General features: G+C 33.0%; 1 protein-coding gene across 1 annotated transcript in view; it reads left to right on the top strand.

Moving 5' to 3' along the window:
- Window positions 1-15,299, top strand: part of KIF20B (kinesin family member 20B) — a 71,455-nt gene that overhangs the window by 42,441 nt on the left and 13,715 nt on the right. Inside the window, exons 24-27 of the mRNA XM_081074579.1 lie at window positions 1,337-1,397; window positions 8,584-8,709; window positions 9,368-9,495; window positions 10,973-11,128. Coding sequence (XP_080930705.1) covers window positions 1,337-1,397; window positions 8,584-8,709; window positions 9,368-9,495; window positions 10,973-11,128 — 471 coding nt within the window. The remainder of the gene's footprint in view (window positions 1-1,336; window positions 1,398-8,583; window positions 8,710-9,367; window positions 9,496-10,972; window positions 11,129-15,299) is intronic.

Genomic DNA, 15,299 nt, shown 5'->3' with positions numbered 1-15,299 from the left:
CCAAATCCATTACCTCAGTCTGATCGTGAAAAAACATCACACAAACCCAAACTGAGGATGTCCTTACAAAATACACGATTCACAGAAAGTGTCAAGGTCATTAAAGAAAAGTTACTGAGTAACTGTCACAGATTGGAGAGTAAGGAGATGTGATGACTAAATGCAGTGTTTGTATTCCGTAGGGGATCCTAGAACTGAAAAAAGGACATCAGTGGAGAAACTAGTGAAATTCAATTAAAGTCTGTAGTGTTAATAGTTTTAATAATACAGATGTGAATTTTTTTTCCATACAAAAATGATTGTTTGCATGTTCTAAATAACAGCTTTGAGACTCAACTGCTTATTTTTCTGTCCAATGTTTTGGTTTTTAAATAAATATACCATGGTAATAGAAGATGGTTAACATTAGAGGAAGTAGGTTAGTTATATAGGAAATCTGCTATCTTTGCAACTCTTTTAAAAATCTAAAATTATTTCAAAACAAAAAGGAAAAAGAAAATAAAGCTCAGGTCTTGTAAAAAATATTTTTTGAAAAGACACTTAAGCAAAATCCCTTTATAAATGGTTATATTTTACTTGACACCAATTAATTGGATGCAGCAATAAAAGAAAAGTTGTTTTATTTGCATGTTGCTTTTCAATGAAGTAAACTAATGAATATTCAGGTGTAAACTTGTGATTTAAATTTCTAACTGAATATAATCCTAATAAAGCAGTCTGTATTTTCATAATAGGGTTCAGAGATTTCCAGGTCTGTAATGATTCTAAGATTTACAAAATGAGGAGATAGTGCTGAAGTTATAACAGATAAGGAATGAGGTTGGATTGCCTGACAGGTAAAACTAGAATTGGAGAGTTTCCAGTGCCCATAATTTAATCTTGCCTCTTATGGCTCTGATTACTTTTCAAACCTTCCATTACTTTATACCTAGAGGGGTGGATGGCCCTAATTTTCTGCATTTGGAATTTACTGATAGAGAGCTTTAAAAATGATTTGTCTTGTTGCTCTTCTGTTAAATACATAAAAACCTACATTTCCCTGTTTTTGCTTTTTGTGGTATGTAAGAGAACACAGTAGCTTAAAATGTTAAGTAAAACCACTGGGCAGTAACTTTGAGGTAGGTTAAAGGTATAAAGTTATTATTATTATTATTTTCTTACTATGCTTTCACGCTGCCCTTGTCTCCAAGGTGAAAGAAACTTGGAAGCTTGAGACTAGTAGTCAGCCTAGTGGAAGACGGATTTCAAACCTAATATCGAACCGTGTTTTCAAGTCCCACCATTAAATATTGTGTTTGTTACATTTGCACTTAATTCGTGTTCTTTCATTTTACAGGAGCAGTTAAGTAATCAGAAAGTGGAAGAAGCTATACAGCAATATGAGAAAGTATGCAAAGGTCAGGAACAAACCTCTACTTCTAGTACTAAAATGACTGGCAAAATATTTAGATGTAATACAATTGCTTTAGCATTTTCCTTTGAAAATTCTAAGGTAACATATGCTGTAATTTTGTCAAAAGAGAAAAGTGTTAATTCTGATGAGTAATTTATCAATGTAAAGTTTGTTCTTGGAAAAATAAAACATTAAGAAATATTCAGTTAAAGGTAGATAATGACCAGTATTTTGTGAAAAATAAAGACAGCCAAAGTTGCATAGGTCACAATAAATGGAATAGAGTTTTAGACAAAATCATGTAAAGAATATACCTCAAGTAAAATATCTTTAAAATTTAAAAATGAGTTTTATAAAGTTTTAAAGAACCATCTAATATTTTAGGTTCAAGTTGTATGTGCTGAATTATGCTTTTTAAACTTAAATTGTATTTATTTTTTATTTGAAATGTTATAAAAATACCTTTGTAGATGGTATATACATATTCATGTTCATAAAACTATGCTGATTCCTCTCTTTCCTGTCACTCACCCCTTAAAAGAAAATTGCATTTTCATTTCTTGAAACTTTCCCTGACTTCTACATTTCTGTTTAAATACTGAATGCCATTCACTTAGCTATCTTAGTACATTTTTTTCAAAAAAATTGAGATATAATAATATGTACCATAAAATTTACCCTTTAGAAGTATACATTTTGGTGGCTTTTAGTATATTCACAAGGTTGTACAATCGATCCCACTATCTAATTCGAGAACATTTTCATCACCCCAAAAAGAAGCTCTGTACCCATTAGCCAGTCTCTGTCAACCACCAGTCTGCTTTCTGTCTCTACGGATTTGCCTATTGTAGACATTTCATGCAAGTGAATTCATACAATATATGGCCTTTTGTTTCTAACTTCTTTCACTTAGCGTGTTCAAGTTTCATCTATATTGTAGCATGTGTCAGCACTTCATTCTTTTTTATGACCAATTAATATTTTGCTGTATGGATAGACCACGCTTTATATGTCACTTCATGGATATTTGGATTGTTTCCAATTTTTGACTTAAATGAATATTTGTGTACAGGTTTTTGGTTTGGTGAATATATGTTTTCAATTCTCTTGGCGTTATCTGTTTAGGAATGGAACTACTACTGGGTCATATGGTAACTCTCTTGTGTTTAACTTTTTGAGGAACTGTCCAATTTTTCTACAGTGGCTATTCCTACCAGCATTTGATGAGGGCTCCACTTTCTCCACATTGTTACCAACACTTGTTATTTTTTCAGTTTTAAAGTTATAGCTATCTTTATTAGTTTCCAAGGACTGGTGTAACAGTACCACAAACTGGCTAGAAATTTATTCTCTCACAGTCCAGAGAGACAGAAATCCAAAATAAAGATATTGATAGCCTCCGTTTGAAGGTTCTAGGGAAGAATTTTTACTCATCTTTTCCAGCTTCTAGTGGTGGACGGCAGTGCTTTGTATTCCTTGGTTTGTGTCAGCATAACTCCTATCTGCCTCTTTTTAAACATGGCCATCTTTCCTCTGGCTGTGTCTGTATCGGTATCTTTTCCTTAATATGTGTCTGTCCATATGTCTCTCTTCTTATAAGAACACTAGTCATGTTGGACTTAGGGCCCACCCTCATCCAGTAGGACTTGATGCTTAACTTGATTACATCTGCAAAAACCCTATTTCCAAATAAGGTTATATTCATAGTGGGTGGACAGGAATTTTGGGGGAACTCTATTTAACCTAACATTCTGGTGAGTATAAAGTAGTATGTAATTGTGGTATTGATTTGCATTTCCCTAATGACTAATGATGTAGTCTAGTCTTCAGCTCTTGGCCATTTGTATATCTTTGGAGAAATGTCTGTTAAGTCCTTTGCCCATTTGAAAACAGGGTTATTTGTCTTTTTATTATGGAGTTATAAAGGTTATATATTATGGATACTAGACCCTTATCAGATAAATGATTTGTACATATTTTCTCCTGTTCTTTGATAGTGCCCTTTGATGTGTTAAAATTTTTAATTTTGATGCAGTCCATTTTACCTATTTTGTTTTGATTGCTTGTGCTTTAGGTGTCATGTTTAAGAAACTGTTGCCTATTCCAAAGACCTCTAGATTTTATTCTATGGTCTTACAGTTTTAGCTCTTATATTTAGGTCTTTGATCCATTTTGAGTTAATCCATTTAACTTTGTATATTGTGGGACGTAAGTGTCTACCTTAATTCTTTAAAGCATATGGAGAACCAGTTGTCCCAGCACCATTTATTGAAAAGACTATTAGTTCCTCCATTGCATTATCTTTGCACCTTTGTAGAAAATCAGTTGACCATGAATGCAAGAGTTTATTTCTGAACTCTCAGTTTTGTTTCATTGATCTGTATGTCTGTCCTTATGCTGGTGACACACTGTATTGTTACTGTGGCTTTATATAAGTTTGAAATGCGATGTGGGAATTCTCCCACTTTTGTTTTTCTTTTGCCAGATTGTTTTGACTATTTTGGGTTCCTCGCATTTCAACATGAATTTTTGGATCAACTTGTCAGTTTCTGCAAATGAGCCAGCTGGAATTTTGATGGGGATTGTGTTAATCTGAGGACCTATTTGGGGAAATTGCCAACCTAACAATATTAATCATGAACGTGGGAGATCGTTTCATTTAGCTAGATCTTGCATAATTCTTTTCAGTGTGTAAGTTTTGCACATCTTTTGTTTATTTCAAAGTATATTATTTTTGTAGTGCTTTTGAAAATGGAATTACTTCTTTAATACCATTTTTGGATTATTCATCACTGATAAATAAAAATAGAATTGGTTTGATTATATTGATCTTGTATCTTGCGACTTTGCTGAACTAGTTTATGAGCTCTAATAAGGTTTTCTTTTTGTGTGTGTGTGGATTCCTTGGGATTTTCTACAAATAGAGATAGTTTTAGTTCTCCCTTTCCATTCTGTTTGCCTTTTATTTCTCATTCTTGCCTAATTTCCTGGTGAAACCTCCAAACAATGTTGAATAGAATTGGTGAAAGGGGACCTTCTTGTCTTGTTTCTGATATTAGGGGAAATTGTTATTCTCTCACCAGTATGTATAATGTTAGGTATATGGGGTTTTGTAGATGCCTTTTATCAGGTTGAAGAAATTAATTCCCTTCTGTTCTTAGTTTGTTGAGTATTTTTATCATGAAAGGGTGTTGGATTTTGTCAGATGCTTTCTTCTGCATCTGTTGAGATGATCATGTGGTTTTATTCTTTATTCTATTAATACTGTGTGTTGCAGTGATTGATTTTCATATGTTGAACCAAATTTGCATTCCTGGGATGAATTCCATTTGGTCATGGTGTATAATGCTGGTTATATGTTGCTGGATTCAGTTTTCTAGTATTTTGTTGAGGTTTTGCATCTATATTCACGAGGGATATTGGCCTATATAGTTTTCTTATGCTGAGTAGTTTTGTATTCTTACTAAATTCTGAAACTGAATGTCTCTTTCTGCCCAAACTATCTTAACTTTCGTATCTTTATTTCTATTACTGTTTCCAATGTATGGACCAGGGGTTAGCAAATGGCAGCCCTCTGACTAAATCCAGCTCACTGCCTAAATATGTAAATAAAGTTTTATTGGAACTTACTCTCTTTTGTATTGTCTGTGGCTGCTTTCACATTATAGTGGCAGAGGTAAATAGTTGTGACAGACCTTGAAATAGTTACTATCTGACCCTTCACAGAAAATGTTTGCCCACCCCTGGTTTCTACTTTAAGTGATATCACTTCCCCTCACCCTCAGATCTAGTACCTAAATTCTGTTACTTTTTCTTAGTGACTCTGCATATTTGTCCTATCTCTGCCAGGCCTTATGTCAAACTCACTCTCTTGTATTGCCAAACAGTTAGATTAAATTTTTCTAAAACTATGTGTCATTTTCCTATTAAAAGTTTTCAATCATTTCCTATTGCCCACAAAATAAACATTCACCCTCAAACTTGACATTCCATCCATCCGGACTTTCTATAATCTGTTATTGTGTAACTTTTCTGTTCCATCCAGCATAATTTATTTTGTTCCCTTATCTTGCCCTGCTCCATTTTGCCCCTATTCCTATAATAAAGAATCCAAATAAAAAACATAATTTCCTTTGGAAATGTATGATTTCAAGACAAAGACCCAAGAAGAAATCACTAAAACAGTGAGTTTCTGTAGATTTGGGAAATTTCAAGAAACCATACCATATAGCCATACGTAGATCTATTTTCTTTTTCCTTTCCTTTTTACTAAAACTCTTTCTTTTTAAAGGTTACATAGTATTCCATTTTATTAATATCAATATGTCAATTTATTTAATATGACCTCTTTTTTTTTCAGTGTGAGAAAAAAAATCTCTTAAAGCCTTAAGTACTGTGACAAAATTGATTAGGCTATAGATAAAATTGATTATAATATGCACAGAAGAGAACACTGTTGCAAGGAATAGAGTTCTTCCTTTGACCAAAGACGTGATGTTGCTTATAAATGAAATACAATTTCAAAGTTCAATAAAGGAAATATTACCTGCTAATTTTGGTTGCTTGTAAAGTTGGGGTAATGATTCCAACTTTCCAAATTTTCGCAAATTTTAATTAAAAAATAAACATTTCCAAAGAAGTCAGAAGGTCAATATAAAGAACACCTGAATGCTGTTTATTAGTCATTTTTTAATATTTTGCTATATTTGCATCTCTCTCTCTCATATATACATGCATATATTAAACTGAGCAACTTGAAACGTATTTACATGCATCAATGATACTTTATGCATAAATAGTTTATTATGAAATTTGTAAGGTAAAGACATTGTCTTACATAATCACAATATCATATCTAAGAAAATAACATTTTATAATCTATTCTGGTAATATGACCTCTTTTTGTGAAAAAACTTTTTTTTATTTCAGACATTATTTTTTTTATTATAGACATTATCATGAATATTTTTGTACCAGAGTCTTTGTGTACACATATAAATATAGTTGTAGAGGAAATTTCTAGCAATTGTTGGCGCAAATGATGTATATTTGAGATTTTGATGAATATTGCTATTCTGATCCCTGAAGTGGTACCAGTTTATATTTAGAGTAATAGTATATGAAGGGCCTATTTCCCCACTTTTTGCCAATATTAGTTGCTACCAAACTTTAAACTTATTGCCAGCGTAATAAGTGAAACACGGTATCACATGGTTTTAAACTTTTGTACTTGTTTTGTACGTATCTGGTGTACTGGTATTCTGAAATAAATTTGAACCATCATTATGCTAGTATTTCTAGTCAGGGGTTTTCTGTGACATTTATGTGTCATTTTTGTCCCTAGCTTGTATTATGTTTCTTCTTTCCTCTTCCTACCTTTTCTCAAATGTTATGCTTAAGCCTTTCTTCCTTGGATCCTCCCCAGGACATTATTAACTCCCAGTAATCCTCTGCCCTGAATGTTGAGTACTTGGTTGCTTGTTCATTTGACAGTCATTTAATTGGCTGTGATTAGATATCTAACTTAATAGTTGTCTTTATGATGCTTTATTTTCTGGTTTGTTTGTTGCATATTTCTGGATTCTTTCCTGAAATAAAACGTAAATCATTGGAGACAGTGACTGATAAAGTAATTCTCTTTTTTCTTTTACTGCTGTTGCCTTTCAAATAATAACTGGATAGCCATTGGTGAGGTTGTTGGTGTCCTGAGACTTTCCTAATTGATAATTAGATACTTAAACTCTTTAGTACTAGTCCTTTAGTGTAGTGCAAAATATAGAGTAGAAGAGGAAAGGGATTCTTTGAGTAAACTTATAATTAATTAATTATAATATAAATGTTTGCAAATCATGCTTTTTTTAAAAAAAATTTTAATTGGGGAATATTGGGGAACAGTGTGTTTTTCCAGGACTCATCAGCCCCATGTCAAGTCGTTGTTTTCAGTCTAGTTGGTGGGGGGCACAGCTCAGCTCCAGGTTAAGTCGTTGTTTTCAATATAGTTGTGGAGTCTTTGTTTTCAATCTAGTTGTGGAGGGCGCAGCTCCCTGGTCCCTGTAGGAATTGAACCAGCAATCTTAGTGTTATGAGCACTGCACTCTAACCACTGAGTGATCAGCCGCCCCCAAAATCATGCTTTTTGACAGAAGAGATTATATTAGGTTGGTGCAAAAGTAATTGCGGTTTGCATAATTATTTTTAACCTTTTAAACCTCAATCACTTCTGCACCAACCTAATGTGATAATACTAAAACTCCTTTAATCGTAGGAGGAATTCTATTTTATTAGCACACCTGGCCAGCTTACAGCAATGGAGCAATATACTGAAAATCACTCGTAATTTTTTTCTTACTGTTTTATTTATTTCAAGCTTGCTTTATGTGCACTTTGAGGGAGCCATCTTCTGATATTTTGTCATTTTTTATGTCACTTTTAGTGACATGAGGTTGAGTTATATGCATTTATAGGTTTATCACTGCTGACATCAGTAATAGTTTTGGTAAGAGGTATCTGAAATGAACTCTGTACTATGTGGGCATCACTGGAGGCAACAAAGTAATCTTTCCTCTATAAGTCTTTCTAGCATACAAGATTAAAGTAAAATTGTTTATAAGTCATTACTGTTATTTTTCAAGGGCTGGGAACAATTTTGGGAAGGGTAGTTGAGCAGTCATTTCCTGAAGAAAGAGCTGGTTTTAAAAACATCAGAAATAAATGTTCGGTTTGAAATTTTTTTTCCATAAAAAATAATTAGTTGAGATTTAAAAACATAAGTCATATTGGGATTGAGCCTTTATTGTTTTTAGGAGGTAAACATTTTGGTTTGAGAATATTAACACTAAAAATAAATGTTTTGCCAAATAATGTTTTTCTCCCTGAATCTCAAGATTTGTGCTTATTAATAAGTATTAATAGTTTAATATAATAAAATTTTGTTAATTTTGTCTGAAATGATTTCATTCATTCTTCAAATCATCCAAGCATCCATCTGTACATCAGATATTTATTTGGTGTTTCATGCACACCAGTGCTCTTCTAGCATTGAGGAGATAGCAGTGAGCAAGACAAACTTTCTGTCTATATGGAACTCCTAGTTAATAAAAGTGTATTTTAATTTTAGAAGAACTCAAGAAAAATTGGATATCTGGATGTAGATGTTAGTAATATCTAAAATGTCCACCCCACATTTTTAGATCTAAATGTTAAAGAAAAAATAATTAAAGACATGCGAATGACACTGGAAGAACAAGAGCAAACTCAGATAGAACAAGATCAAGTACTCGAAGCTAAATTGGAGGAAGCTGAAAGACTAGCCGCAGGTAAAACAAGATTGCTTAAATGTCTCAAGACATATGCTTCCGTTTTGTTTTCCGATTTTTCTAGATTTCTTTCCTTTTAAAGCAGTGTAGTATTTATAATTTATAATGACAAAGTAGTTGTGTTTTGGAAATGTCCTGTCACTTGCCATTTTCTAATGTGATAAAAATTGTTTTATCTATGTAAAATTGTATATAGTAAAGAAGGAATAAGGGCATGTTCATAATAACGGGATAACTGGCAGTGTTCCCCAGACTTTAAGAATAAACCTTCAACTGAGTTTTAATCTCTGACTAGCATTTAGTATCAACTTGTATGTTTATCTCAATAAATACTCTGATTCCATCTTTCAGAATACCATCAGTTTTTCTTTTATTTTTGAGAACTACATTGTTTTCTATAAAATTAATACTTGAAATACATTTATACTGTATACTTTGAACACTATTCAGTGGGTTCCCTAGAGGTCCTTGTAGATCCTTTACTCTAAGAATTTGGTGAGACTCTTAAAAGTGCAGCTCCTAGTATAGTCTTCGTTTTGTCTTGGTCTGTGTTCTTCTGGGCTCTGCTGATTCTTGTCTGTATCCTATGCCACATATATCTCTAAATGGTATAACTTTGCCATGTGCTTTTAAAAATAATTTTGTATTTTCAAATCAGAATTGGAAAAATTGAAGGAAAAATGCAAAGATTTGGAAACCAAAAGTAATCAAAGGTCAAGTAAAGAACTTGAAGATAACACAGACATACTTAGTAAAAAGCTCAGTAAGCTACAAGATGAGTTTCAGGTATGATTTTATGTATGTTTATATGTATGTATGTATGTATGTCTGTATACTCACTATATTTCTCGTGAGAGGAAAATTCAGTAAATATAATTAATTTAGATATGGCTAAAATAATTCCTAGGAAGTGTTAATATATTACTGTTTTTCAGTATACATTGAAATGACATGGGGAGGAAATTCCCAAGATGTAAACTACAATTGCCAATGAAAATACAGCGGTCTAGTCTTCAATTTTGTAATTTATATATTTAGTACTTAAATCACCACGTCTTATGTCTTTGTACCTATTTTTCTACTCCTTAAACATCTTCCTCATCAAATACTGCTGTGGAAAAGATGACTTAGAAAAATTATTTTGATTATTGTAAATTTTTGCAATGTAATCATTAAGTTGGAAAAGAATACAGTTATATATCTGGACACTGGAATATATTTGAAACCATACTATATAGAAGATACTCCATTTTGTGTTTATATTATTTTTCATGTTCAACTTGAATATACTATGTATAGAATACAGCATATGGGGAAAATTATTTTTTAATGGAATGTACTAAATACTACTTAAAATTTTGTGCATTAAAAGTTGAATTCATAACTGGATTTGAGATAGAAGAAAACATAAAGGTTTTGAAAAGTTAGCTGCATCTAAATTATTTTCTTAAATTCAGGCTGTATGTAATCAGATACTGAACAAACACAAAAAATTAGTTACTTTCTTTTATAACTGTTAAGTATATATTCTAGAATTTACCCTTTCTGTAGTGAAAACCCAAAAGCAGCTAGAGCAAAGTAAATACTCCATTCATTATGAAAAAAATACATTAACTATATTGAAAATGTTCATATTAAGGACATTGATATGTTTTGTATTGTCCTCACTGATACAATTGCACATCTTAGATGATAACCTTTGTAGTCCTGGAATGTATTGACATGGTTCATCAAGTACAGTGGTTTTAGAAGTTTTTAAAACAGTGGAATATATCTATGGAAGCCACCTTGAAAATTTCTGATTAACTGTAGTCTCTGTCCAGCTGTTCTAATGAATATTTGTCCTGTTGAACAAGTTATTCTTTATTTGGCATTCTGTATGTATACCCAGGAATATTTTGTTTTTGGAACCATACAATTAGAAATGACTATCAGAAACCATGTCTTTTTTTTCTGACATTTAGGAAGACTTGGGTCTCTGTAACTTGCAGAAATTTCTTTTTTCTTATACTCACTGATGATGGAAAATCTTAAAGAATGGATTCCATAGCAAAATAAAGTTTATAAAGAAAATACTGTTTAGGAAAGCAAACCAGCCATGTTCATTTTGTAATCTGAAATAAACTGATATTGTCATTGTTTAAAGAAAATCACTTTTAAGTTTTTGAAAAGGTAAAAAGTAATGGAGTATATGAAAATGTTATAAAAATAGATTGACTACTTAAATGTGATAGTTATTTGTACTTCTTATATATGTATATAGGAATCTGAACAGAAATACAAATCTGATAAAAAGAAATGGTTAGATGAAAAAATGATGCTGATCACTCAAGCGAAAGAAGCTGAGAATCTACGAAACAAAGAGATGAAAAAATATGCTGAAGACAGAGAGCGTTGTTTAAAGCAACAAACCGAAGTGGTTGGTATCAATTATACTTACTCTTTGATGTATTTCACCTGCTTTTTTTGCTTTGTTAAATTTATTTCTGGGATCCTTATCAATCTATAATGTGGTTGACTGCTTTTCTTTTTTAAAAGCAGATTTTCTGTTTGTATTGTGAATGTAAAGGGGACAAGCTCATGGGGCCACATGGCAGCTCTGACAAGCTCAGTGACCAAAAGTAACCACACAGGATGGTCTGATCACAGATTCCTAATGGGGCAGGTCATGGCGGGTAGTCACTTCCCAGGCCTACAGTTTTCTTAGCTAAGGTCTTCACCCTAAGTGAACCCTGTCCATTGTTCTTATGCATCTAGGATAACATACCTCTGAAATGTTAGTAATTTTCTTTCCTAGACCCCTGTAAGGCACAATTGCAGGCACCAGAGCATAAGACCACAGAAGCCTTCATTGTTACCTTGTTCCCCTTAAACCACCTCAGTGTGCTGTAAATGTTAACTATTAACTATCCTGTACATTCCAGTGTAAGAGAAGTATGTTTCTCATGTTTTTTGTCCAATCCTAGAGATTTCCTCTTTGCTTCCTCCCTCTCCCTTAATCTACCACCAATGGATGTACCTGTACCTGTACAGGTACCATGTACCTGTGTTTTCTCCTTGATTCTAATGCATAAAAAGGAACTGCAAAACTGCCATTCTCATTTCCTCAATCCTTTGAGATCTTGCTTCAGACATGTTCTCAAAAATTCAGCTCAAACAAACTCTTATAAAACTTTTCTATAGGTTTAGACATTCTTTCGTTGACAATAAGAAGACTCTTCTGTCCCAATACATCTTGTAGTTCACTTATGTTCTTATTTTAACTTTTTTCAATGTATTAAGCAAGTTGGGAAGATACCTAATTGCATTTCTGTCTAGATACAGAACTTAAAAGTCTCTTCCTTTTGGTTCCCACAGGTTTATCCCTACTGTATTGTAAAAATTTTTTTGCATTTTGAACTGCAGATTCTACTAACATGGTGTGTATATTTTACTTCATATGCCAGTTTTATCAGGACTTTTTTTTTAAAGTCAACTAAATGGTTTCTAGAAGACTATAGGCAGAAATAACCTTTAGTTTTACATCAACTAGCTTTGTGTCCTTCAGCAATTCTATCATAGCTTATTTTATTTCTTCCTGTTTTAACTGACAAATTAGTCTGATACCCAGTGTTGCCAATCAGAAAAAAGAAGTTAAAAGGCATCATTGATCCTAGGAAAACTATTGAGCAGCACATTAACATTATCTTTTAATGAAAAACTAGTTCTCTGTTTACAACAATACCATGTTTTCCCAAAAATAAGACATAGCCGGACCATCAGCTCTAATGCGTCTTTTGGAGCATAAATTAATATAAGACCCGGTATTATATTATATTATATTATATTATATTATATTATATTATATTATATTATATTATATCTGGTCTTATATAAGACCAGGTCTTATAGTAAAATAAGAATGGGCTTATATTAATTTTTGCTCCAAAAGACTCACTAGAGCTGATATCTGGCTAGGTCTTATTTTTGGGGAAACACGGTAGTAACTTGGCAGTATCGCATTGTCATCTGTTGGTATTGCCTTTGTTTCTGAAAGAATTTTACTGATAACAACCAAACTTGATATTGAAAACAGAAATGCTAATTTTCAGTAAGTTAACAATAATTTTCCCACTGACTTTTAAAAACATTTTACCTTTTTATTTTGAAATCATTTTATTTACAGAAAAGTTACAAAACTAATAGAGTTCTTGCATACTCATCACCCAACTTCTGATGCTAGCCTAGCATCTTACATAAGAGCAGCACAGTGATCAAAACCAACAAATAAATATTATAGTACAGTTAGCTAAATTATGCACCACATTAGAATTTCACCCGTTTTCCCAATAGTGTTTTTTTCTGTCTAGGATCTAATCCAGGATACTACACATTTATTTGTCATGTTTCCTTAGTATCTTGACTCTTTTTCTGTCATATGCCAAATCATATGAGATTAATATTTGTCATTACTCTAGCTCCAAGATGGCAGTATGTTTCATTACATGTGCCAACTACACTTGACTGGAAGTGTACTTTCATGAAGTTTTGGGTTGAGTGGAATTCTGACGCTGCATCAATCTTAACAGGAGAGGTTCTTGCTGGGTTCTCTGTGCTTGTCCCACGCCCAACAAACTGCTCTGGGCAATAGTAAGATGAAAGAGGTGAAACCAGAAGTGTTGGCTGTCAGTCAGTCCAATTTCATTCCAGGAATAGGGTCACTTTTCTTTTCCTAGTCAGTGGTCCCTTATGGTCAGCAAGTAAAGGTGCTTTGAGTTTTTAATCCTAGAGATAGCTAGCTATCTCCTTTCCCCCGTATATTTCTTTACAATCCTACCTGCGTTATCTGTGTCTGCCATATTTAAGAAATAAGTTGTCGATCTTTAAACTTTTAAAATTGTAATATATAACAGTAAGTTAACAAAACAAACATAGTTCAGCGAATTATTGTAAAGCCCACACCCACTTAACTATCACCCAGTTCAAGAAATAGGACATTACTGGCACTACTTCTTTCCCAATAGTAATAACTCACCATTTAATGTGTTAGCTTAATGCTTTAGTTTTGACCATTTTTGAGTTTTATGTAAAAATGGAAATAATACACAATGCATTTGTACCGATCTTTTCGCACTCAGTTATGTTTGTGAAAATCATCAAGTTGTTGCATGTAGCTGGAGTTAGTCCATTTCCATTGCTGACTATTTCAGCGTATCACAGTACCACAGTCTATTCATTTTAATGTTGAAGATATGTAGATTATTTCCTATTTGGGGCTGCTCAATAAATTCTATACACATTGTACACATTTCTCTTAGTGCACATGTGCATGTATTTCTTTTGCATATTTAGCTAAGAATAGAACTGCTAGATATAGGATGGACGTATGTGGAACTCAAGTAGAATGCCAAACTGACTTTAAAAGTAGTTGGAGCAAGGTATGCTCCAACTAGTGTTGTAGTTGCTATATATTCCCACCAATATATGGTGTTGTCAGTCATTTTTTATGGCTTTGATATGCTTTTCCTTAATTACTAATGAGGTTGGAGATAGTTTCATGTGTTCATTGGCTCTGCTTAAACACGACCCTTTGCCCATTTTCTCGTGGATTGTCTAGCCTTTTCTTGTTGGTGTAGGAGTTGCTTATAAAACTTTCTAGATAGGAGCCCTTGGTCCTTAATGTGTTGCAAGTACCTTCTTTCAGTCTCTGGGTTACTTTTTTACTCTTATTACCTTTATGAAGAATATAATAAGTTCTTGAACTTATTTTGGTTCCTTTTCCCAATCTTTTCCTTAATGAAACCAAGGACACGAAGATGTTCTCTTATTTCCTGTTCAGGGTTTTATCTTTCATATTTAGATCCTAGAAATGCTTTTTGTGTTGGAGTGAGATGGGGTGAAGGGGAGCATAGGTTGCTATCCCAAAATATACCTCTTTGGGATATTGATTATTTTAGGCTTGTCAGTTTTAAGAAACATCGGACCTGGAAGAAGCTGTGAAACCAAGTAGAAGTTACCCTTTGTGAAAGCACATTTACATTTATGAGGGATATTTCCATTTGTAAGGGTGCTTTCCTCACTGTACTTGGCCTGCTTTCTCTATGGATGGAAAGAAAAGGCAGGATTTAAATCTGCATGATAATCTTAACCCTGTTCACTATGTTTATCCTGGTAAGCTCCCTAAACTGACTTTCCACCCCAACATCTTTTGTCTTTAGCTGAAAGGAGGTATTTAAGGTGATGGCTTCCACCATTTTGGCAAGTTAGTATTCCTGGGCCTCTCTCACATACGCAGGAGGTAATGCATGTTAATAAATTTTAATTGGTTTTTCTCTCCTGCTTATCTGTCTTGTATTAATTTGATTATTAGTCTAGTGAGAAGAACTTGAATGGTAGAGGGTACATTTTACCTCCCTGACATGGGTGAAGGCTAGGCTTTTTGTTTGTTTGTTTTGTTTTTAATGTGGATTACTAATTTTCTTGGTAGTATTTATTGAAAACCTTTATTCTCACTACTCTGCAACTTTTGTCATAAATCAATTGTCCAAGGATTAATTTTTATATATGGTTTGAGATTAGGATCGGGGGTTATTTTCTTTCATTTGGCTTTT

This window comes from Rhinolophus hipposideros, assembly GCF_964194185.1.
Source record: "Rhinolophus hipposideros genome assembly, chromosome: 15".
In the NCBI taxonomy this organism is placed as follows: Eukaryota; Metazoa; Chordata; class Mammalia; order Chiroptera; family Rhinolophidae; genus Rhinolophus; species Rhinolophus hipposideros.
This window is presented reverse-complemented; position numbering and strand designations above follow the sequence as displayed.